The following is a 25680-nucleotide window of genomic DNA, read 5'->3' on the forward strand; positions in this document are numbered from 1 at the left end:
TCCGCATTTTGGAATAGAAAAAACACTTGCACGGGCTAGAAATAGTTATTTTTGGCCAGGAATGACAACTGATATCGCGGAGCTGGTCAAAAATTGTGGCGTATGTGAGAAATTCACGCGGAATCTACAAAAAGAGCCTTTGGTTCAAGAGGCTGCTTCACTGTATCCTTTCAACCGCGTAGGAACTGATCTTTTTGAGTATGCTGGAAAAGATTACGTAGTCGTTATCGATGCCTATCCCGGTTACGTGTTTGCTGAAGCGTTATATGAGAAGACTGCTCGGCATGTTGCTGATACGCTGGATCGAATTTTTCTTCGATATAGATATCCTACATACATACGATGTGATAACGTCCCTTTCAACTCGTCCGCCTTCATAGAATATGCCAATCGCACCAATGTTGAATTCGTTTTTTCGAGTCCCCGTTTTCCCCAAAGCAACGGTTTAGCAGAGAAAGGAGTGGCTATAGCAAAGAACATTTTAAAACAATGTATTGAAATGCGTGAACCGGAAAGCTTTCAGTATCGGGTGCTAGAATACAACTCCAGTTGCTTCGATGGGCCTTACAACAGCTGAGTTGTTTTTTGGTCGTCAGCTAAAAACGCGGCTCCCAATAGCACGTGAGCTTTTGATGAGAAGCAGTTTGAGCAATACGGATATTGCAAATAAAATGAATCGAAAGTACTCGAACCAGAAACGGTACTATGCTCGTTCTACCAGACAACTTCCAACGCTTAACGTGGGCGAGAAAATTGTTTTCGAGAAAAACGCGAAGGAATTGAAGTATTGGGTAATATCCCGGCAAGTGAACAACCGTTCTTATATTATTAAGGATTGCTTCGGAAACTACTTCCGCAGAAACAGACGTTTTATACCAAGGTCGCAAAATTCAGGCTTCGACTCCAGTGATCTCATGCATGAAGAATACTTACGAAGAAACCCTGACCAAATTGATACACCTAATAAACTTAATTTCTAATCAAAAGGCTCATTCCTCAAAATCATTTTCTTTAAAGAAGAAAGTGTGTAAGAAGGTTAGATTTCTGAGATACTGGCATCACTAAGAAAGGTAGAAGGAAACGTTACGGTACAATCTAGTCTAGTCAGTCGTTAATAGTCCGGAGATAGAAGAGGGTCGTTCGCTAATAAACTGCTTATAAACTGTAAGCCTACGGTGTTTTAATGCTGGATATCCGATGCTTGTAACAGTCAGTGTCAGTGAAAAAGTGTTTCGGTGAGGTTCATTTTGGTTGAGTGGACTGTTTGTTTTTCTTTTTCGCTTTGAAGTGAAGATCATTTGGTTGGATTTGTCGTCAAATTCTATTCCGTTACCATGAACGATGCGCGCGATCTATTTCATCTGAGTATAACAGCACGTTACTAGGACGAAAATCTAGTGTATCTGAAAGAGTGCTGCGATCATTGGGAGTGAACATTGAAAATGATTGGCTGTAATTTTCGAAGAATTTTGCTGGGGAAAATGACTTTTTACAGCACTACAACTCGGTATATGAAGTTATTCGTCTCTGTTACACAGAGGGATCAGAACTTGTTATGTCCTTATTCATTTGACTATGAATATGATTTTTGGTCAGAAAAAGAAAGAAAATGACAGTGTATGCCCTCCTACTCTCGCGTAAACTCAACCGCTGCCGAAGTAGTCCCTTCCCCCACACATTCCCTCTCACCACACAACACCTCTGCTGCTGTTCAGGCGACATGATATTCTTCTGTTGCTATCCTTTGTTCTCCTAACTACCGGCCTATGGAGAGACAAACGCAACGATCGAATCGCTTCTCAGAGCTGATGTAGTATAGTCATGTGTTTGTTTTCTCCCAGAAACCTATGCACCATATCATCATTTCATTATGAGTTGAGAGGATTCAAGTTTAGTCACGGCCTGTACACTTCGTGAAGTGTACATGTGATGAATAAACGATGATTGCATCATATTCGTTTCGTTTCCATCACTGCTTGGCACCCGATTTCAGCACTTTCTCCACCACAATATTCCTTCCACTAGCACTGTCGCTTCTCCTTCGCCACTCATCTAACAATTGTCCCTTCACGTATTCCAATTTGAGTTGAGCCTCATCGCGACTCTCAATCACCGTGATCAACCCGCTATACGAGTCCGGAAGGCTCGACAACACGAGAGCAATAATCAAATGTTCCGCCAAATTTTCACCCATTCCGGACAAACTCCGCAATTGCACCAAAATGGTCCGATATGTTCCCACCCTCCAGTAAGCGAAGCGAGTACAGCTTGCGTAAAACGTGAATTATGTTTGTCAGCGAGCTTCTTTCATGGTACCCTTTCAACGCTTTCCACATTTGGTGAGCAGTCGGAACATTCAAAACATGGCTCAACTGATTTTTTTCCAGAGCCAACCCAATCGTTGCACGAGCCTTGCCATCCTTGGCCGTCCAAGTAGCAAGGACAGCATCGGTAGCATCATCACCCGTCGGTTTCGACTCTTTCACAGTGTCCCAGAGCTCTTCTTTGAACAGCAGCAGTTCCATACGGAATTTCTAGCTACCACAGTTGAAATCATTCAGTCTCTCGAAAGACACTCTTTCATCCGCCATTTTGTATAGTCCGAACACGTCTGATGGCTATAACACCAAAATCACGCCAAGTCCATGTGAAAATCCACTATTTTTCCTTTTTCGATCCCGGTTCTTTCACACGCGCCGCGCTACTGGGCTACATAACCTGTTAATCATAAGGCCGTGAATCGAGAAAGAAAACCATATCGCTTACATTTAACAAAAGAGAAAAAACTTAGCTTTATTAAAGAATATGATGCGAACTGTACGACTGTTGTACTCGAATAAAAGAAAGAGGAAACGTGCTTATATTGGTTCGCTGTTTTAGCACTGTAAAGTTGATAGCACTGTCTAGTAGTCGAAGGGGACATGTTCCATCCGTCACGACAGCAACAATGAGAACGCGAATACATAGACAAGGCAATATGAGTACATACATCCCACTCTACCAAGCAGCTCGATGGAGTGAGCACCGATTCATCGATGCTATTCCCATTCATTCTATGTACGACCATTGAAGTGTTCAGTTCGTAGTTCGCGCGATCAAATTTAAATTTAAAGTTAATAAAGATAGTTTGCTAAGTGTTAATCACGTGTATTCCATCGATCGATCAACCGTATACAGTCCACTCTAAACTAATCCGGCCAGGGAATCGTGAACAAACTTTGAGTGTCACGGGTTTCACGTTTCTAACCCACGTCTTATGGTCCATTGATGTGGAACATAAATTGGTCCTTCGAGCCGGATCATAGCACAGTGAATGAAAAGTGACCCAAAGGATCGGTATCCAGTTCATAAAAGGTTTCCTTCCAAGAAGGAATCATTCCAAGAACACGTGATAAAACAGCAGAGCGGAAAGTACAGCCATCGCGAAGTACAGTTGTCTCGTGCGCGTCGCGAGGTAAAAATCGCAGAGTCGATACAAGCGAGAACGTGTTCAAGGACGTTTTTGCTGCGCGTGTGCTACGTTGCCGTTTTTGTGTGAAAGAGAGTCTCGATACGAACGTTGTGTGAAAAAAGACCATTGAACAAAAAAGAAGTGAAGTGAGAAGTTTCGAAATGCCGCTAGAACATTCACCAGTAAGGAATATGCTAGAAAATCAAAACCAAGTGGACCAACTGCAAGTAGGTCAGAATGTTCCACTTCTGAGTCGAAGCCGAGACAGTAATACTCCAACCGGACAACATTCAAGGTCCAATTCGTCCGCTTCATTTCACGGATTCAATTGGGAGGAGGGAATGGAGCTGGAGTCGTTGCGAAAATTGAAGGGCTTGTTCCGGCAGAGAGGACAGATCGAACAGAAGCTAGTGAGGATTCAGTTGACTTTGCGAACGCAGAGTAGTATGACGTTAGCCCAGTTGCAGTGCGCGGAGAAGAAACTAGTTGTGATCTACAGCGAGTTCAGCCACTTCCATAGTGAAATCATGGCCTTGATTCCTGATGAAGCATCGGATGAGCAACATGAAATTTACTGCACTTTTGAGGATCGTCATACCGAGTTTTCGAATCACATCCAGGAAAGAATCAATGCTGCTACTCAAATGCAAACCGTGAGTTCATCTGTTTCCCCACAGGTTATTATTCAGCAGCAGCCGTTGAAAGCACCTATCCCTACATTTGACGGTAATTATGCTAATTGACCAAAATTCAAGGCGATTTTCCAAGACCTGATGGCACAGTCCGGGGACTCAGAGGCATTAAAACTGTACCACCTAGACAAAGCATTGATTGGATCCGCAGCAGGTATATTAGATGCAAAAATAATCAGCGAGGGTAATTATAAACAAGCGTGGAAGGTGCTAACAGACCGTTACGAAAACACACGTGTAATCGTTGAGTCACACATTCAAGGATTGCTTACCCTAAGAAAAATGTCTAAAGCAACATTCAAAGAATTGGATGGCCTGCTAACTGAAGCAACCGGTCATGTTGAAGGCCTACGGTACCAAAAACAACAGTTGACGGATATCTCCGAGCACATCGTGGTGCATCTTATCGTCAGTGCCTTGGATAATTCGACCCGCATGGCTTGGGAACGTACCCAGCATAGAGGTGTGCTCCCGAAATACGAACAAACAATCTCCTTTCTCAAAACCAGTTGTCAAGTGCTGGAGCAGTGTGAATCGTCGCAAGCTTTCTCCCAACGAACCGCCGTGAAATCAAAGGTTTCACCAGTCAACAACAAAATGCCATCGCTAAAGACTAACGCAGTTACTTCAAGTTCCAGCAAGTCTTCAGGTTCCTGCCACTTTTGTGAAGGTTCACATCTTAACTTCCAATGTGAGGAATTCAAGCAGCTGACAGCAACTCAAAGGGCAGAAAAGGTTCGAGCAAAAGGTTTGTGCTTTAACTGCCTCCGGAAGGGACATCAGTCCAAACAGTGCACGTCTAACAACACGTGTCGAAAATGCAGCCGCAAACATCACACCATTCTCCACGATGATGCTGAAAGGATCAGCAGTCAGGATTCAAAGGCCGACATTGCCGCACCAAAGCAACCTGTCGCGAATAATCAACCAACTGTTGTTCAACCTTCTGTTTCGGTGGTGGATAAACCAGTATCCACTACATGCTCAAGCAATCACGTTTCAACATCAAAGACTGTCTTGCTATTGACTGCTGTCGTTCAAGCCATTGATGAACATAACCAGTCCCACCCTTGTCGAGTCCTACTTGACAATGGGTCCCAAGTTAACTTCGTCACCGAGAAAATGGCAACCCGCCTCGGTTGTTCTAGAATGCCAGCAAATGTATCAATCACTGGAATCAATGCCCTGAGAAGTCTAGCTCGTGATAAGGTGTTCGTTAAATTCCAATCGAGCTACGGAGACTTTCAAGCCAACATTGAGTGTCTGGTTACAACCAAGGTAACTGGAACTATTCCTAACCGAACGATTGATTTCAGCTCCTGGGAACTTCCTGAAGGCATTCAACTCGCCGATCCACATTTCTTCCAGCCAGAAAAGGTTGACATGTTAATCGGGGGAGAATTGTTCTTTGATCTTCTGAAGCCCGATCAAATAAGTCTTGGTGACAATTTACCACAACTTCGAGACACTCATCTTGGATGGGTGGTAGCTGGAGTAATAAACGAGCCGTACATTTCGAATGCGGCTATTCAACACGTCAACCATGCTTCAATCGATTCCATCGAGGAAATGATGCATCAATTTTGGAAGGTGGAGGAAGTACCAAACGCATCTCCATTTTCATCCGAACAGCTGTCCTGTGAAGCCCATTTCCTTTCGACATACACGCGCGATGCAACGGGTAGGTTTGTTGCAAAACTACCGTTTAAAGAAAACCTCAACCGGTTGGATAATTGCCGTTCTTTGGCATCAAGCGATTCCTTATGTTAGAAAAACGATTGGAGCGTAATCCCGAGCTGAGGCAGCAATACACCGATTTCATAAGGGAGTATGAAGACCTCGGCCACTGCAGAGAAGTTAAGGAAGCTGAGGATCCAGGTAATATGGATACGTACTATCTGCCGCATCATGCAGTATTACGACCGTCAAGCTCAACCACGAAGTGCCGTGTCGTATTCGATGCTAGTGCCAAAATGGACTCATCAAAACTATCGCTCAATGACGTTCTTCAAGTAGGACCAGTTGTACAGAATGGAATATTCTCTATTACGCTGCGATTCCGTAAGTACGCTTATGCATTTTTAAGCGATATAGAAAAAATGTACCGGCAAGTGTTTGTTGCGCCGGAAGAACGCCGATTCCTCCGATGCTTTTGGAGGTCCGACCCGTCACATCCGTTAAGGGTTCTCGAGCTTAATACCGTTACTTACGGAACAGCTTGTGCGCCATACCAAGCAGCAAGGTGTTTGGTACAACTTGCCAAGGAAGAAGGTTCCGAGTTTCCCATCGGCTCTCGAATCTTGACTGAGGACTTTTACGTTGACGATGCGCTTTCTGGCGCTAACACGTTGGAAGAAGCTCTCGAAAGCCAACGTCAATTAAAAGAACTGCTAACCAGAGGTGGTTTCCATATTCACAAATGGTGCTCCAATTCGGCAGAGTTTCTAGAGCACATTCCACCAGCCGACCGAGAAAGGAAGGTTCCTTTTCATGAGTACGGAGCAAATGAAGTAATAAAGGTGCTTGGATTGTTGTGGGATCCTGACGGCGACGTCCTCATGATAGCCAATCCGCCGAAATGTTCTTTTCCGGATGATAAGCTAGCCACGAAACGAATGATTTATTCCGAGGTGGCAAAATTGTTCGATCCACTCGGACTGTTTGCGCCAGTAATTGTCATGGCCAAACTGTTGGTACAGCAGCTTTGGAAAATATCAGCTGGATGGGACGATCCCATCGACGAAACCATCCGCGAAAATTGGGCTACTCTGCGCGCATCCCTTCCAGACCTTGGACGCATTCACGTTCCAAGGTGTGTTATGTTCCCGAATGCGATTGCATATGAGTTGCATGGTTTTTCCGATGCATCGAATGTGGCGTACGGTGCATGCGTCTACTTGAGAAGTATTTTCACCAATGGATCCGCCAACCTACGTCTTCTATGCAGCAAGTCAAAGGGTGCCCCATTAGACGATGTCTCCATTCCTCGTAAAGAGCTCTGTGCCGCTCATCTGCTTTCGAAATTGATCAGCCAGGTCGTTCCCGCGCTTCAAATGAACTTTCGAGAAGTTGTTCTCTTGTCGGACAGCACCATTGTTCTTGCATGGCTGAAGAAACCGTTAGATCAACTTCAGACGTTCGTAAGGAATCGGATTGCTTTGATACGAAAGGATACCAGTGAGTATCGATGGAGTTATGTTTGCTCGGCCAATAATCCCGCCGATATCGTTTCTCGAGGAAAGCTGCCAGAAGATTTAAAACAAAATATTCTCTGGTGGAGCGGTCCAAGGTTCCTGTGTGAAGTAGAATATGACGTTGAAGACACCGAAGAGATTTTGGAGAATAATCTTCCCGAACTGAAAGTCCACGTCATATCCGTGTCAGCTCACGATTCGTTTCCATTCTTCGAAAAATTCAGTTCTTTTCGGAAAATCCAGCGCATCATGTGCTACGTTCTACGGTTTATTCGAAATTGCAAACGGCCAAAGTCTAATCGTGTGAAGCAAGTACATCTTTCCATCGAAGAACTACGTCAAGCATCCGAAGCAATCGTAAGGCGATTCAACAAGCACATCTTGGGGACGAAATTAAGCGAGTAATTTCCAACCAAACATGCAAGCGTCTTGGTAACCTGCGTCCAGTGTATGAAAACGGTTTACTACGAGTTGAAGGGCGATTAGATCGCTCAGTACTGCCGTTTGCTGCAAAACATCAGTTAATACTTCCCGATAAAGATCCTGTAACGAAAAAACTCATTAGAACTATGCATATGGAGCATCTTCACGTCGGCCAGGCCGGTTTGATCAGCATCATTCGTCAAAGGTACTGGCTTTTAAATGCTAAATCAACTGTGCGACAATTAACACGATCGTGCGTTACATGTTTCCGAACAAAACCCGTTGAAACCAAACAGCTAATGGGAAATTTCCCTACCTCGAGAATTGTGCCATCACCACCGTTCGCAGTTACTGGCGTCGATTATGCCGGTCCATTCATGGTGAGGCAAGGTTCTTATCGTCCGAAGCTTGTTAAGTCCTACGTCGCAGTTTACGTATGTATGGCGACAAAGGCTGTACATTTAGAGATCGTGTCCGACTTAACAACGGATGCCTTCTTGGCGCCTTTGAAACGGTTCATTAGTCGGAGAGGAATGGTGCAGCAAATTCACTCTGACAATGCGACCAACTTTCATGGGGCAAGCAACCAACTGCACGAGTTGTACCGACAGTTTCAGAATCAACAAGAGGTGAAGAAAATCCAGCAGTTTTGTGAAGTACGCGAGATACAGTGGCATTTCATCCCACCAGACGCACCAGAGTTCGGTGGTCTCTGGGAAGCGGCGGTCAAGGCGACGAAAACTCACCTGAAGCGAGTCGTAGGGAATGCAAACCTCACTTACGAAGAAATGGCAACCATTCTAGCCGAAATAGAAGCCATTTTAAATTCTCGTCCGTTGTTCAGTTTGTCCAACGATCCTGCCGATCCACAGGTAATAACACCAGCTCATTACCTCATAGGTCGACCGTTGTCTGCACCAGCTGAGCCATCTTTAGAAGACACCAAGGTGAGCCGACTCGATAGATGGCAACATCTCCAGTTCATGCGTGAGCATTTTTGGCGAGCGTGGTCAAGGGACTACCTTAATTCTCTCCAACCACGAAAGAAGAATACCAGAGCAACGTCGAACGTTCGACCTGACATGGTCGTTCTTCTCCACGATAAGACGCAACCTCCGCTCAGCTGGAAACTGGTCAGAATCACCGGAGTGTATCCTGGTGACGACGGCTTAGTGCGAGCCATTGTCCAACGGAGCAACATACCGTCGTCCAATCAACAAGGTCTCGATAATTCCAATCGAGGACAACGTCTGCTCTGCCCCGGTCCTTTCTGTTGATACGAAGTTTCAACCCGGGGGGAGAATGTTCCATCCGTCACGACAGCAACAATAAGAACGCGAATACATAGACAAGGCAATATAAGTACATACATCCCTCTCTACCAAGCAGCTCGATGGAGTGAGCACCGATTCATCGATGCTATTCCCATTCATTCTATGTACGACCATTGAAGTGTTCAGTTCGTAGTTCGCGCGATCAAATTTAAATTTAAAGTTAATAAAGATAGTTTGCTAAGTGTTAATCACGTGTATTCCATCGATCGATCAACCGTATACAGTCCACTAACTAATCCGGCCAGGGAATCGTGAACAAACTTTGAGTGTCACGGGTTTCACGTTTCTAACCCACGTCTTATGGTCCATTGATGTGGAACAGGACACTCAATGCGATTATTACAACAAATGGTCGGCGTGGGTCCAGACCGAACCAAGCGCCAAAAACATTATTACGAGTAATCGGCGATCATAGTTTAACCACCCCATATGTTTCCTGCAAGTTGCTGCAGAGAAATTTTGTTATAATACTATTATGAACTGTTCAGATGATTTCATTTTTTTCATGAAAGATAAATTATCAATTTTAACATCCTCTGGTGTTAAAAACTCAATTTTCAAAAAAATGGCGCTTGGTTCGGTCTGGTTGCACGCCGACCAAATAGCAACAATGAACACATAACGTTTAGTCAAAAATATTTTACGCATCATACAAAATTAGTGTTACAACGTAAAAAGTTGTTTCACGTTCAAAAACAGCACTGACCCATCTTGCCCCGTGATCCATCTTGCCCCTTCCCCCCTCACCCTACGAAAACAGAAAAAACTGGGTTTAGGGACGTTTTTCGCTTAAAAATGCGTTGCGGCACCAACTTAGCTGGAAACCCAATATCCTTTGAACAAGGAATAACTTGAAAGAACAACTCGAAATTTTCAGGAAAGTTTAAAAATTTTGTAAAAAATACTTATGATTTTTTTTTTTCAAATTTTCAGTGCTTCAGAACATAACATTTTTAACATATTGTTTTGAATGGTTACTATTGAAAAAAAAAATCTCAAAAAAAATATTTTCATTAACCACAACTTAGGATGCATCTGCTGTGAAAATTTCATCAAATTCGATGCGAATTTTTTTAAGAGATGTCTATTTGAAAAACAGATTGACCAGTATTTAAAATGACAATAAAAACTTGAAAACTTGCTCAAATTTAATAAAAGTTGGATAATCAATTTCCCGAGAGAAACTCTTAAAGTTTTCAATACAGATAGACAGACAGACAGTAGAGATGATCGTGTTTGGCTTCTTTTCAAACCTGTACTCGACCCGAATCCGAAACTTTTTTTTTAATAAAACCCGAACCCGAAAATTTTATTTGTGTGAAACCCGAACCCGAAACTCTAAAACTCAAACCCGACCCGAACCCGAGATTTTTTTCTGGGGGTTGATTTTTTGTACCAATTTTGCTGCCTTGCTTTACTTGTTTTATATAATCGGGTTTTCAGACCTAAACCCGACATTTTCAAACCTGAACCCGACCCGAACCCGAAAATTCTTTTTCCCAATGGGTTCGATGATGGCAATTTCGGTCACGGGTTACTTTAAACACGTTTTATTATGTCAAAGCCGACGTTTCAAGGATATATTTCCTCGTCCTCAGGGCAACTACGATTAACAGTTTACAATTTACATAGATTAGTCACACGAATTAAGTTATTACATACACAACTTACAAACAAAACAAACAAGTTCTCGTCAAAATATGGTGCATTGGTGTTAAATTGCTGTTGGTTAACTACACTACACTGTGGGTGTCAAATATGTAAAATAATTATTGGTTTGTGACTTTTCAAAATTTAAAAATGCAAACGGATGAGCTACACTTACACAGTATCTTCCAACACACATCACACACGATTAAAGCCGTCGGGAAATGTTGCGTCAAAACGGAGAGAAATAATGTTGCAAGACAGAGATAGAGAGTGATAGAGACTGTACTAGTCTGCATCAACATGTGAGAGATCGCAGCGTGCCGGAGTAAGCGATGCTTAAGTCGTTCGTGTCCGTTCTATAATTTATTGCGGATCTGTCACATGCGATGTAGCACATTTCTAATACCTGTAATGCTTGAATCCTGTCATCCGAAGTTAAACTTCTAGTGTTGGCTATATTGAAACTGTGATTCTCTTCTATCGCATGCTTCATCAACGCCGTCTTTTTAAACTCATCTTCCCTTCCCTCCCTCTCAGTGCTAGAATCTTTATACTGTTCGTAGCGTTTCATGAGAGAGCGGTGCGCGGCAAGACGGTTCTTCAGTTGCTGTGTAGTCATACCAATGTATGAGCTATCGCAGTCTGCACACGGGATACGGTATATTACGTTTCTTTTTGAAAGATGCGAAGAAGAGTCTTTGAGTTTCGTGAAAAGTAGTCTGTTGGTTTTGACGCATTTGAAGCTCAGACTGATGTTTTCATGGTTCTTTTTTATACTGCGTGCCAGTGCGGGTGTGAGGCCGTCAACATGGTGCAAAGATCGATATACTTTCGGTTCCGAGTTTACTTCCTCAACAACGTTATTCGTGCTTCGATTGATAAATCTGTTGATTAACCGATTTATCAGTGAGCTCGGATAGTTGTTGGTAAGCAAGTGAAAACGTAATATACCGTATCCCGTGTGCAGACTGCGATAGCTCATACATTGGTATGACTACACAGCAACTGAAGAACCGTCTTGCCGCGCACCGCTCTCTCATGAAACGCTACGAACAGTATAAAGATTCTAGCACTGAGAGGGAGGGAAGGGAAGATGAGTTTAAAAAGACGGCGTTGATGAAGCATGCGATAGAAGAGAATCACAGTTTCAATATAGCCAACACTAGAAGTTTAACTTCGGATGACAGGATTCAAGCATTACAGGTATTAGAAATGTGCTACATCGCATGTGACAGATCCGCAATAAATTATAGAACGGACACGAACAACTTAAGCATCGCTTACTCCGGCACGCTGCGATCTCTCACATGTTGATGCAGACTAGTACAGTCTCTATCACTCTCTATCTCTGTCTTGCAACATTATTTCTCTCCGTTTTGACGCAACATTTCCCGACGGCTTTAATCGTGTGTGATGTGTGTTGGAAGATACTGTGTAAGTGTAGCTCATCCGTTTGCATTTTTAAATTTTGAAAAGTCACAAACCAATAATTATTTTACATATTTGACACCCACAGTGTAGTGTAGTTAACCAACAGCAATTTAACACCAATGCACCATATTTTGACGAGAACTTGTTTGTTTTGTTTGTAAGTTGTGTATGTAATAACTTAATTCGTGTGACTAATCTATGTAAATTGTAAACTGTTAATCGTAGTTGCCCTGAGGACGAGGAAATATATCCTTGAAACGTCGGCTTTGACATAATAAAACGTGTTTTAAAGTAACCCGTGACCGAAATTGCCATCATCGAACCCATTAACTATTTATTGGTCAAACAACGCTTAACATTCTTTTTCCCATCAAACCCGAACCCGACCCGTACCCGACACCTTCAAAAATTTTAGAACCCAAACCCGACCCGAACCCGACACTTGCAAAAATTTTCAAACCCGAACCCGACCGGTACGGGTCGGGTTCGGGTTTCAGGTTTGAAAACCCGAAACCCGACCATCTCTAACAGACAGACGGATGGGCAGACGGACGGATGGACAGAACTCAATTTTTAGATATATAGATTATTATTGAGTACTTATTAAGCTACTCGTTGACGACCTCTTCTAAAAAAAAGACTTCAGACAAGGGTCAAGCCAAAATTTAACAGCGCATTTTTCTTGCTAATCAAAATTCTTCAAAAACCAAAGTTTTCGAATCTTGATATGATTAAATCTTGTCAAAGGTACAGTCAGGTTTTTTACGCGGATTTTTTACGTGGTTTTGTACGCAGATTTTTGATTTAACGCGGTTTTTTACGCGGATTTTCGAATTACGCGGTTTTTTACGCGATACCGCGCTAATTCAAAAAAAATTCACGGATTTTCTAATTAACGTAGGTTGGGAACTAGAAATGTCTAAGTGTTCATTGAGTAAAAGACTTGGTCAAAAAAACCGCCGCCTGCGAAAAATCCGAAATGACCGTCAAAACGGACAATTTTAAATACCGTGAAATGGGGTGAATGGGTGAAAATTCGTGGTAAAACTACTAATCAAAAAAATCAATTTTAAATACCGTGAAATGGGGTGAATGGGTGAAAATTCGTGGTAAAACTACTAATCAAAAGATACTGATCTTACAACACTAGGCAATGTTTACGTGTCCTAAAATGCAACTTTCGTAAAATTCGCATACCTGTCAAAGTTAAATTTTGCATGCCCGGTTCCATTTTACATATTTTGGAAAAATTCTTCTAACTCAGTCAAAACTCAATCAAACTTGATCAAACAAGTTTTCAAATAATGAAAAACAGGATTGAATTTACTCAAAGTAACCTTAATTAAGGGTTAATTACGTTTAATTTGGAGGAGTGAGTAAAGTTTGATAAAAACTCAAAAAATATTATTTTCAACAATGATTATTTAATACCATTAAAGTAATACTAATGAATTCACAGGAAACCACAAAGATTTCAATTTCGCTTTCAGATTTTTGAGCTTTTGCAACAAACCGAATTGAAATCGATCTAACGATGATCAAATTTAGCAAATTTAGCAAACTGCTGCTCGTGAACCAAAATGAATAAATTTTAACTTTAAATATAGTTATTTCCGTTTTCAAACTATCTGTGAATGATATTTCAAGTTCAGAAATCATCATTTATCATGATCATATCGAAAAAAGCACATTTCCACTAGAATCTATGGATTTCAATGGTAATCAATTTCACCCCGAGTTGTCTCATAGCACCTCATAGAATTCTAGAATTTATTTCATGAAGTAGACGATAGGAATTTCACCAATAGCGATAGAAGATTCCTAGAGCACATACCAGTACTTGTTTTATATAGAAACCATTTCGGGAAAAAAGTACATGAAGCTATTTAATTGGAAGATATTATAAAATTTGATCAATTTGACCCCGTTTCATGGTACTGGTTGTAGAGTCTCTGTTTTTTTGTTTTTTTTTAAGCCTTTTTTAGATTTTTCAATTACCGCGGTTTTTTACCCGGATTTTTTAAATTACGCGGTTTTTCACGCGTATTTTCGAATATACGTGTTTTTTACGCGGATTCGAATTAACGCGGTATTTTTTACGAGGTATGTATCCCCCGCGTGAAAAAAGCCTGACTGTATCTAACATTTCTTGTATTTCTATATTTTTCCTCTTATTTTCAGGAACACGAAAAGGTATGTCTTACCCCAAAAATGGATCAACAAGAGAGTGATGATGATGATGTTATATATTGTGGTAGTGAAATGTTACCAGCACCTATTCTACCAGATATCAGAAACTCGGCATCCAACGTACAAAGCATGTCTTCGTTCCTTTTAAATTTCAATCTTATTAGAAAAATTAATTCACTGTCTATGCAATCAACCCATGGCAGTAATTATTCGTTCAACCATCATAAAATCAATGTTATGGACAGCTCTTCTGAAAAGCTTCGACATTTACCTCGGCGTACAAGAAATGTGGTTACGCTAACAAAATGTACTTCGATACCCCTTTCATCGCCGTGTGGACAATTTCTTTTAAAAAGCATCAAAACCGTGATGTCCAGCGACTATCGACGAGAGCGTTTGGAACGCTTAGAACGATTTTGTTTTGCACCACCATTAGTTAAGGATGGGACTGTTGTTATAAATAGACCGAAATGGATGCATAGAAGTAAAATAAACCAAAACGTAACAATATCTTATAAGAAAAACCCAGATGAGCCATATAACGCACATTATTTTAAGTTTCCTCGGCGTCAATTTTCTGTACAATGCAAAAAAAAAAATTTTTTGTTCTATAACAAGTTACTACTTGATAAATGTAAACCATGTGCGATAAAGTTAAAAAAACTGTCAGCCCAAGAAATAGAAGATCGAAATATTGATATCAGGCTTAAAATTCTCGACATCACTAAGACTGAGATGTCCTGTGTAGAACATAAAGGAAAAAAAACAGATGTAAAACATGTGGTTGTGGATTGCATTGATTTGTGTTCATCGGGAGATGAGGAAATAGAATTGAATTACGGCGACAGTGCGAACCGAAATTCATTAAATATAGGTAGCATTCGGCAATTCACTATGAATATTTCTACGCAGGTTACGCCAACAATAGATGTTTATTCTAACTCGCTGCCTTGTTTTCGACACGATTTCGATAAGCCCAATGATTGTCAGGTGATCCAACCATTAACTCCCACATTACATCTATTTTCTAGTGTTTGTAGCGATACTAAAGGGGACTCCACCCTGATATCTAATATATCACATGTGATAGACATCGAATCAGCGGATTCAACAGTTGAAATGAGCGATCATTTCCTGACCAATTTGGAAAACCTAACGGACGTAAAAGAAAATAGGGTGAATGATTGGCTAATTGATACTGCCATTACTAGTGGGCGCTCAATTCAGGATTCGCAAACACATTCACAATTTCCATCAAACATTATATCTCGAGGGTCTAGTACGTTGGTCAAGACATCATCTCAAAATAATGGGTCCGAATCGTTACCACCGCTAAATAAGCTGGAGAATACTGAATTACCTGGTCCAGAAAATAGCATTAGGCAGCGAACAGTCACTAGAATTGATATCTAACAATAATCCTTCAACAAATTAGGTGCAACGATGACGCCTTTCTGTATTTTTTATTTCAGGGCGAAGAATGATACCTATTTTGTTCTTAATCCTTGACTTTTTATGTTTTCATCAAAACTTAAACATTTTTTTTTTGTATCGAAGTAGGGCTTATTATTACTATTCGTAGTAACCAAATTACCTTTATTCATGTCATATCAGTTAAATTTATAGATATCAATATGTATGTAACATGAAATAAAATACATTGTTTTTAGAAGTAAGTGTACTTTTTTTTTATCTAACCTGTCCAAAAAATTTTTAAATATTTTAAAACGATTCTCCAGGTTTATTTTGCCTTTAAAAACGCAGAAATGTATTGATTTCCTTTGCAATAGTGATTTTAATGACATAATTGATTTGTGTTGAGATAATTTTCTATTATTCAACGTGTGGAAATGTAAAATACAGTAAAAACTGTGATTTGAATATTTGCAATAAAACCATTAAAGCTATTGTACTACATGCCTTCTGGAATTTGACCTTCGGTTTATTAGCTTAGCCTAGCTTGACTGACTGCACATATCAATGGTTGCACTCCGTGATTGATCCGAATCAGTAAAGTTGCATAGTGAGTCAACAGAATGGGACTTGGTAAAATCATAATAACGCGTGCAACTTTTGTTATAAACCGACCACAGCGAGTATAAACCTGAACACGTCGAACGAATACACTGGTGTGTGTGAATGAACTAAATCACCTATTGAATCCAGAAGTTAGCAAAGCTTCGGGTCAGGACAACGAAACTCGAAAGGCTGAAACCCGAAAGGCTGAAACCCGAAAGGCTGAAACTCGAAAGACTGGAAAGTATGTATCATAACGAAAGGCTGAATGCACAAATGGCTGAAATCACAAAAGGCTGAATGAACGAAAGGCTGAAACTTTTGTAACTTGAATCATGATCGTTGAAAAATTCGGACACATGGATAGCAAATCTTAAGGGGTTATATCTACCAAAATTTTTTTTTCTTGTCATTTTTTATTGGCTTAAATCATGCTAAAACTATCCTAGAATCAAAATCCACATCGCTCAAGTACTGATCTAAACTCAAAATTCGTTTAAACCTATTTTTACCGAACAATTTTCACGATCCAAAAAAACATTTTCGAGGCTTTGTAAACTAGTAGAAGTTACCTATGATCGATATCGTGTTTCAAATTTGTAGTATAGACGTCGCTGCATCAAGCTTCGACCGTTATAGCGTCTTTACAGCACGTGTTTACTCACAATTTCCATTTGTTTAGTACAATTTCCATTTGTTTAGTCAGCCGTTCTCGTTATGTACGTTTTTTGTTTGAGTTTTTTTGTTACTTTTCAACTGTGAGTCATACTCAAAAGTACTTAAATATGAGTGACAAGTTTTAGTTTTGCGTGGGATCGGACGCCAACTGCGTCAAAGTCACTGAGCGTCGCATGTCTGATACCACGAAAGAGCGTAGGCGCAGCCTTAGATCAGTTAAATAAAAGGAAGAAGAGGAAGATAAAGCCCAGAAAGGAAAACTTTGCGGCTCAGGGGTAGCTGACTGAAGGTTAAAAAATTATTAGGGGCTTTACTGTTGCGATTCTTAAGATTTATAGCAATTTGAAACTTTAAACGCGTTTTTCTCAAAACCATGTTTTCAAAATCGGCGAGCAGTAGAACTGAAAAAGTTTACATCCGATTGACTTGAAATTTTAACTGTAGCTTCTTCATTAACTTATCTAGTGAAGTACACACGATTTTAGCGATTGATTACCAGCAACTAAAGTTATAAACAATCGAAGTCGATTTTTTTGTCGAAACAGAATTTTTTTTTCAAACCGTTGCCATTTTGCGAAGAAAAATTCTAAAAATATAATCATGTGTACGTCACTAGCGATACTTATGTAGATAATGAAAAAAATTTTGTTTTGGTTATAGGTGGAGTTGGGCACGACTTCTACTGCTCGCCGCGGAACAACTTTTAAAAAAAGCGCTTCACGGCAATCGCTGCACAGCCGCCATTTTGTAACAAAAATAGCAATAAAAATATTTTTTCTATTCTGCAAGAGTTGCTCAATCCAATAATATATTACTTTATATACCTTACATCTCAAATGTCCTGTAAAAAAAATCATGAAAAAAGCCTTGTTTTTTGAGCATTTGGTAGATATAACCCCTTAAGAAGGTGACAGAGCTCAATGTTCGAGTAATAATTGGTTTGTGCAATGGAAAATTAATTTTCGGCAACATTTGAATCTATACGCACTTGACTCTTGTACACGTTTCCTAGATGAGACGGCCGAAGGCCGCGAGTATGCGCCGGCGACCCGCCTTCGGAAGCGCCGGCCACTGCGGGGGGCAGCCCCCCGCAGAAATCACCTCTGTATAGGTTCGTTCGTTTTCCTAGGTCTACTGACTCGTAGGGGTGATCCTCTAGTTTAGTCCGAACGAGCGATAGCGAGTAAGGGGCCATCCACATACCACGTGGACAGCTTGGGGAGGGGGGGGGGGTTGTGGAATGTCCTCGGTCCTTACAAAAAAAAAAAAGAATTTTTATGGGCATTTGTCCACGGGGGGGTAATAATCGTTAAAAATCTGTCCACGTGGTGTGTGGATGGCCCCTAAGGACAGCATACATCTCAGAAAATCGAGTCGGCCGTAGGCCGCGAGTGGTTTTTTAGAAATGAACTTTGTGAATTTCAGCATTATGATTTTTCAGCTTTTCGTGATTCAGCCTTTCGTGTTTTTCAGCCTTATGTAGCTTTCAGCCTCTCGTGATTTCAGCCTTTCGTGTTTCAGCCTTTTGAGTTTCAGCCTTTCGTAGTAGACCCCAAAGCTTCATGCATCCAGAGCTAGGGTTACCATTTGGTCGGAGTTAAAAATCAGGACAACTTTTTTCCAGCAAAAATTTGATCTAAGCTATTTTTATTCTTAAATAACGCTTGCACAGCAGTGTGTGTAGTTAGGGATGAATCAATAGAAATAGTCGGCAGTGGAATGTGATTCGATATAGATTGTGGAACAGTACCACCGTCCCCCGTAGTTTGATTGGTCAAAACACCATGCCGGAGACAGGAAAACTGGGGGTACAAGTCCCGTCGGGATGCGGTATATTTTTCCAAATCGGTATCATATTTCCAGTTTGCTTAATTTTCGCTCTCCCTACTGCACATACTGTCTGCTTAATGAACTTGTGTGTTAACGGGTAAAAGCCGTTGTTAAAAATAGAAATTCAGTTCGAAAAACTATAGTAACATGTTTGAAATAAAATTAACAATTGTAAAAAAAACGTTTAACGGTTTCAACGACTAGACAATTTCTCTCGTCAAGAATCAACCAAAGAAAAAATTCGTTCGAAATAAGTTCGTTTCTTCCCAGAGTCAAGATGAAAGTACTCAACAATTTGCTACTTTTTTAAATGTCCGCATCATTCAGAAAAATCAGGACAAATGCTGACATATGAAAAATAAATCAGGACGCTCCACATGGGTCTCTAAATCAGAACATGTCTAAATCAGGACGGATGGTATCCGTATCCAAAGCCTAAAATTCCAAAAATGAGCATATGAAACAAAGGAGAAGTTTTTTCAAATGCGAGAATTGTCATTATTAGCATACCGTCATGTCATCCCGATTTACGGAACTTCGAAATAGTCACTCAAAAATCAATATTTGTTCAGAAGCTAGAAAAATCATGCAATGAAGCTTGACAAAATACTCACCAAATTATATTAAAGTTTTAGTTATGTTCGCACTTGGAACGTCTTGTGGTGGACTGTAAACACCAGAGGGGAACGGAGTTTGCAATTGGCTCAAAAAATAACTCTAATAAGTCCTGAAAAGAACTGGGGGAATTGCCTTTTGCTCAACTCCAAAGGAAGAAGAATGCAGGAAAACAACTCTGTTGCTATGCTACCAACTATTTATTCTCTTCTTATATATCTTCTGCTACTGCTGCTACGATGTGAATAGTTGCGATAAAAAACTGAATGAACGCGAAATACGCGATAAAAAACTGATTGAAGCTTTCGATTTGGCGGTATTTTATTATTTTTGCCTTTCTCCTAGAAAGGTATAGCAATCACTGGAAAAACCGAAGGTATAAAAGTGGTTCCAATGGCCGAATGTCATATACCACTCGACTACTTTCGACGAACTGAGCATTTTCTGTATGTATGTGTGTATGTGTGTGTGTGTGTGTGTGTGTGTGTGCAACTTTTTTTTCTCACTCACTTTTCTCAGAGATGGCTGAATCGATTTCAATGAAATCAATTGCAAATGAAAGGTCTAGTTGCCCTTTAATACCCTATTGAATTTTATTGTAATCGGATTTTTAGTTTAGAGGTTATGTATCAAAATGTAAAAATCACGAAACATCAATATCTCAGAAACCGCACAACCGATTTCAATAAAATTGGTTTCAAATGATTGGGCTGTCCCCAGAACCCTTAACTTTTGAATTTCGTTATGATTGAACATATGGTTCAAAAGTTATGTAAAGAAAAGTTATCCTGAGGTTGTTTAAACTCACTCATTTTTCTCAGTGATGGCTGAACCGATTTTCACAAAATTAGTGTCAAATGAAAGGTCTAGTTGCCCCATAGGTTGCTATTGAATTTCATTGCAATCGGATTGTAACTGTGCCCGTTGTTCATAAAAATGTGAAATCACATAATGAAAGTAAACATATTGACTTTCTCCTAACGATCACTGGCTAATTAAAAGGTAGAAAAATGATTGAAATGGCCGAATGTCATATACTACTCAACTCAGTTCGACGAATTGAGCATTTTCTGCATATATGCATGTATAGGTGTTTGTGTTTGTGTGTGGGTGTGTACGTGTGTATGTGCACCTTTCTTTCGCATTCACTTTTCTCGGAGATGGTCTGACCGATTTTTTCTATCTTGGTGTCAAATGAAGGGTCTATTTGCCGCTTAGGTTGCTATTGAATTTCATTGTAATCAAACTTTTAGTTTTGGCGCTGCGTCAGAATGTGAAAAACGCTCTTATATCTCAGAAGCTATGAACATAGTTGAATTCAAATAAATGGGCTTTCAAACCCTTAAACAATGAATTTCATAATGTTTAAACATGTGGTTTGAAAGTTATAGAAAGAAACGAAACCCGCAGACTGTTTGAAACTATAGCAAAATATGTGGCCTCAACATCATTTAAATTTAATATTGTACTATTTCAATGTTTGCGGCCTTGCTCGGGATTGAAGTTGAAATCAAACGTCATTTCACTTTTTGCCTTTCTCCTAGAAAGGTATAGCAATCACTGCAAAAACTAAAGGTATAAAAGTGCTCAAAAGGGCCGAATGTCGTATACCCAGTGTTATGAAAATGACTGCAAGACAATGACAGCAAATTTTCAACTGATCCGGCTCTCATTGTATTGCACAGCTCTCACTGCTCCCCACACGTTTGGTGAACAGTTCGACAGCAACTGACGACAGTACACATGCAACTCCATACTGACTGTTATTTTTCATCTTCATATGTGTGTTGGTATTTCCAAGCTGTCGTAAATGACAGTCTATAATCTTCCGACATCCTTCAACACGAATCCGAGCGGGATGTCAGGTGATTATGATCACGACAGTAAGGCCGATGAAAGAATGAAAGAGAGATGGTGCGAAGCACGTTTTTTCTTACGTGGGGAATAATATCAACAATGGAAACGGTTTGCTTTGTATTCAATATGCCACCGGCCTGTGAAAAAGGAGAAACGAAAAAATGCAAGTCGACGACAGCCGCAGCCGATCAGTAGGCTGTCAACAGGAACAGGATATCCTCAAAATGAGCAAACTAGGCTGTCATGTCCGAACGAACAAAATACATGCGCAAGAATGAGCTGTCGTACGCAACACAACACCGTTTCTTTGCCTTGTTTAAGCTGTAGCTGTGAGCTCTCATGAATAGCGCATGCATGAGGCTGTTAGAGTGAAGAGAGGGAAAAGTCGTCAGTCGCTCTCCAGTCATTCTCCTAAGCTTGCGTATACCACTCGACTCAGTTCGACGAGCTGAGCATTTTCTGCATGTGTGTGTAACGCTCTCCCAATCTCACTCGATTTTCTCAGAGATGGCTGAATCGATTTCAATGAAATCAATTGCAAATGAAAGGTCTAGTTGCCCTTTAAGACCCTATTGAATTTTATTGTAATCGGATTTTTAGTTTAGAGGTTATGTATCAAAATGTAAAAATCACGAAACATCAATATCTCAGAAACTACACAACCGATTTCAACAAAATTGGTTTCAAATGAACAGGCTACCTAAAAACCCTCAACTTTTGAATTTTATGAAGATTGAACATATGGTTCAGAAGTTATGGAAAGAAACGTGTTCTGGAGACTGTTTAATTTCATCAGTGTCATATGGAAAGTCTTGTTGCCCCATAAGACCTTAATGTTTTTTTTTTGCGAACGGATTATTACTTTTCCTGTTATGTTTAAAAATGTGAAATCCAGCTATGAAATGGAACATATTCCGAAGACTACATAAACTCACTCACTTTTCTCAGAGATGATTGAACCGATTTCTACAAAATTAGTGTCAAATGAAAGGTCTAGCTGCCTCATAACACCCTATTGAATTTTGCTGTAATCGGACTGTAACTTCGTCTGTAATGTATTGAAATGTGAAAATCACGAAACTTCATTATCTTAGAAACTACACAACCGATCTGAACAATATTGATATCAGATGAACGGGCTAGTGGGGGATATACTGATGAATTATGATTGAACACGTGGTTTCAAAGTTTGGCTCCCCCATACGTTCCTTTTTCATTTGATTGTAATCAAATTTAAGCAACCGTTATGTTTTAATTTGTAAAACAACGAAAGTCTGTTATCTCAAGTATTACACGACTTATTTGAGCATAACTAGTGTCATACAAACGAGTCATCTCTCAAACTTACAAATAACAAACTTCATAAAAATTTGATATACTGTTCAAAAGTTTTGTAAAGAAAAGAAATTCATAGACTATTCAACACTATAGCTGCTTTGATCAATATATATGGCCTCAACATGATTTAAATGTGGTATCGTACTATTTGAACGTTCCCGATATCGCTCGTGATTAAATTGTTCAAAATTAAGAGTCATTTCTTATATTTCGCTATTTCTGAAGCACTAACATTACGTCAAATTTCATATTTTATACTTTAATTACAACATCAATATTTTAGAACCCAAAGAGTGAATATACCTTTTTGGATTTAAGCATTCATGTGAATCTATTTTTACAAATAATAAGTTTGAATGAGAAAGGCTGAGTCTGACCGCTAGGTGGATTAATTTAGCTTTTCAGCTTGCGGTCGGTTATAACGAGCCATTTCGGGTTGGAAGACATTTTTTTTCGGAACGTGAAAACATTTGAAAAAATGACCGTGGTAATAAGAAACGCGAGGTGTACTCATCGACAGTCAATTATCAACTAATAGCGAATTTCTTTATTCCACCAGCCCACCTCGTTTTGACCTAGAAGCGCACTAACTGCTGTCAAAAGCCTTCTTTATTCGCTCGATTTTGACCCAGTTTTGACCTGGTGTGCTGCCCGAAGCGCACTGTAAAATTTGTCAGCTTCAACCCACCACCGCACGTGCTAAGTTCGTAAACAATTATCTGGCATCGCTTTCTTACTTGCGCCTTAAATGGCGATAACGTTTCATTTTTTTTTCTGATAACACTGCTCGTTGTTTACATCGCAGTTTTTCTCGGTCGTACTATTTTATTCGATATTTCTTGTAATTTGTGAAATAAATTCATTGTTTTGGTATCCCGTGAACAATTAATATCGTGTGTGATTTTCTAAACAATTGTGAGATTGTGCGCCGCGCGAGTGTATGGATTTTTATTGTTCTTGGTAATCAACAAAGGGCTACTATTCTCCACGCCGATTTTTTCAGCTGAAGCGACATCTACCGACAAATATTGCAAACCTATACTGCTCGATTTTGGATCGTGCGAGCTTTCGTTCCGACTGTAATGCTTGTGAGTACCGCTGGAAGTCTACACCTAGGCGTACGATGGCGAAGCAATGCATAAAATGTTCATTAACTATCACTGGCATTGAGATTGTTATCTGCCGCGGCTACTGTGGAGAAACGAATGCTCTGGAGTAACACGTGCGATGCAATCGTATCTAACTTCAAGTAAGAAAAATCTTTTCTGGATGTGTGATGGTTGCGCAGAACTATTTTTAAACTCCCATTTTCGTGCTATTTCGTGCCAAGCCGATGAAAAATCACCACTTACTTCGCTTACGTCTGCAATTACTGAACTTCGCTCGGAAATCAAACAACTGCACTCAAAACCACCCACGCACTCGTCACCAGCAGCTAGTCCTCGATGGCCCACAATCGATCACCGTAGAGGTGTAAAACGTCCTCGTGTTTTAGAAACCAATGCGCGCGCATTGGAAGCGTGTCGCGTAGGTAGTAAAAAGCCGCTTGATAACGTTATTTCGGTACCCGTTTGCAAAAACGAAGCAGAACAAAGATTCTGGCTTTATCTCTCACGGATTCGTCCGGATGTTACTGTTGAGGCTGTTTGTGAGATGTCGAAAGCCTACCTTAATATCGAAATAATCCAGTGGTGGTAAAACTGGTACCAAAAGGTAAAGCCATCGAATCACTTTCATTCGTATCATTCAAAATTGGATTGGACACATCGCTCAAGCAGAAAGCTCTGGACCCCGAAACATGGCCTGGAGGACTTCTGTTTCGCGAATTCGAAAACTACGGAACCGTAAAATTTCACCCCCCAACATCAACCAACGCGCTTGCGGCCCCTCTGCTACTCCATCAGGCTTCTTCTTCCCCGATCACGCCCACTATGGATTGCTGAATTATTACATCACTAGTACATCGATTGCGGACCAACCGCAGCCAACTTCTTTCTCAACATCGGGATGCATGCCTGTAAGCCTTATGGAAGCCCCCAATCCTCTCGTCACAGTCGCGCACTTCCAGCCAGCGGCCAGCAGTCATCCCGTTCCTGTGTGCGAATTTGGAGAGGGGGTTTTCCAACTCATCTCCGCAGGCAAGTATGCATGCAATTTGAGCAATTCCTCTCCGGTAACATTTATCGATTACAGCAGTGCACCGTCAGCTCAGCCTCACTCATCGTCAAGTTGCCGTACCACAGACATCATCGCCGCAGCAGCATGTTCCTCCAGCAAGCACTCCAACTCGAGGTCTGGTAAGACACAGAATCTAACAGTGTACTATCAGAACGTAAGAGGGTTACGAACAAAAATTGCCAAGTTGCGTTTAATGCTCACTAGCTGCGATTACGACGTGCTCGTTTTTACAGAAACTTGGCTGCGAGAAAGCATCGACATTAACGAAATAACTTCGGATTACACATTGTTCCGCTGTGACCGTAGCTCATTAACCAGTGAGAAAGAAGACGGTGGAGGCTAACATTAATGGAAATCTTCTCGACCTCGCATTCACAAATTCACCAGTGCACCTGGACTTAATTGAACCGCCCACGCCACTGTCACGGCTTGATCCCCTGCACACGCCATTTGTTTTACTGATTGACGTAAGCCCTGACAACTGCATCATGCTTGACGACTGTTTGGACAATTACAATTTCGACTTCAAGGCGTGTGATTACGATCAGGTGAAACTGGCGTTCAATGAAATTAACTGGGATTCTGTACTGCAAACCGATTCAGTTGATAGCGCTCTAACTTCCTTCTATGACCAGCTCTACGTAGCTTGTAACGATTTCGTTCCACGGAAAAAACGATTGTTCAATTCTACCTTCAACCAACCCTGGTGGACCCCTGAGCTTCGTCTTTTGCGAAACAAACTAAGAAAAGCACGCCACTGTTTCTTCCTAACGAAATCTGACAGCGACAGACTAAAACTGCAC

At 40.6% G+C, this 25680-nt stretch overlaps 1 protein-coding gene across 9 annotated transcripts in view; it reads left to right on the top strand.

Annotated features, from left to right (window-relative positions):
- LOC129727094 (uncharacterized) overlaps positions 1 to 25680 on the top strand; it is a 358152-nt gene that overhangs the window by 203748 nt on the left and 128724 nt on the right. For 8 of the 9 annotated variants that reach the window (XM_055684547.1, XM_055684548.1, XM_055684546.1 and 5 more), the window contains one exon: positions 14357 to 16037. The exons of the other annotated variant lie outside the window; for it this stretch is intronic. In XM_055684547.1, coding sequence (XP_055540522.1) covers positions 14357 to 15778 — 1422 coding nt within the window. In that variant the 3' untranslated portion in view covers positions 15779 to 16037. Of the gene's footprint in view, positions 1 to 14356; positions 16038 to 25680 lie in introns of those variants that run through there. 9 annotated transcript variants of the gene reach the window in all.

Source organism: Wyeomyia smithii, chromosome 3 (genome assembly GCF_029784165.1).
Source record: "Wyeomyia smithii strain HCP4-BCI-WySm-NY-G18 chromosome 3, ASM2978416v1, whole genome shotgun sequence".
Classification (NCBI taxonomy): Eukaryota; Metazoa; Arthropoda; class Insecta; order Diptera; family Culicidae; genus Wyeomyia; species Wyeomyia smithii.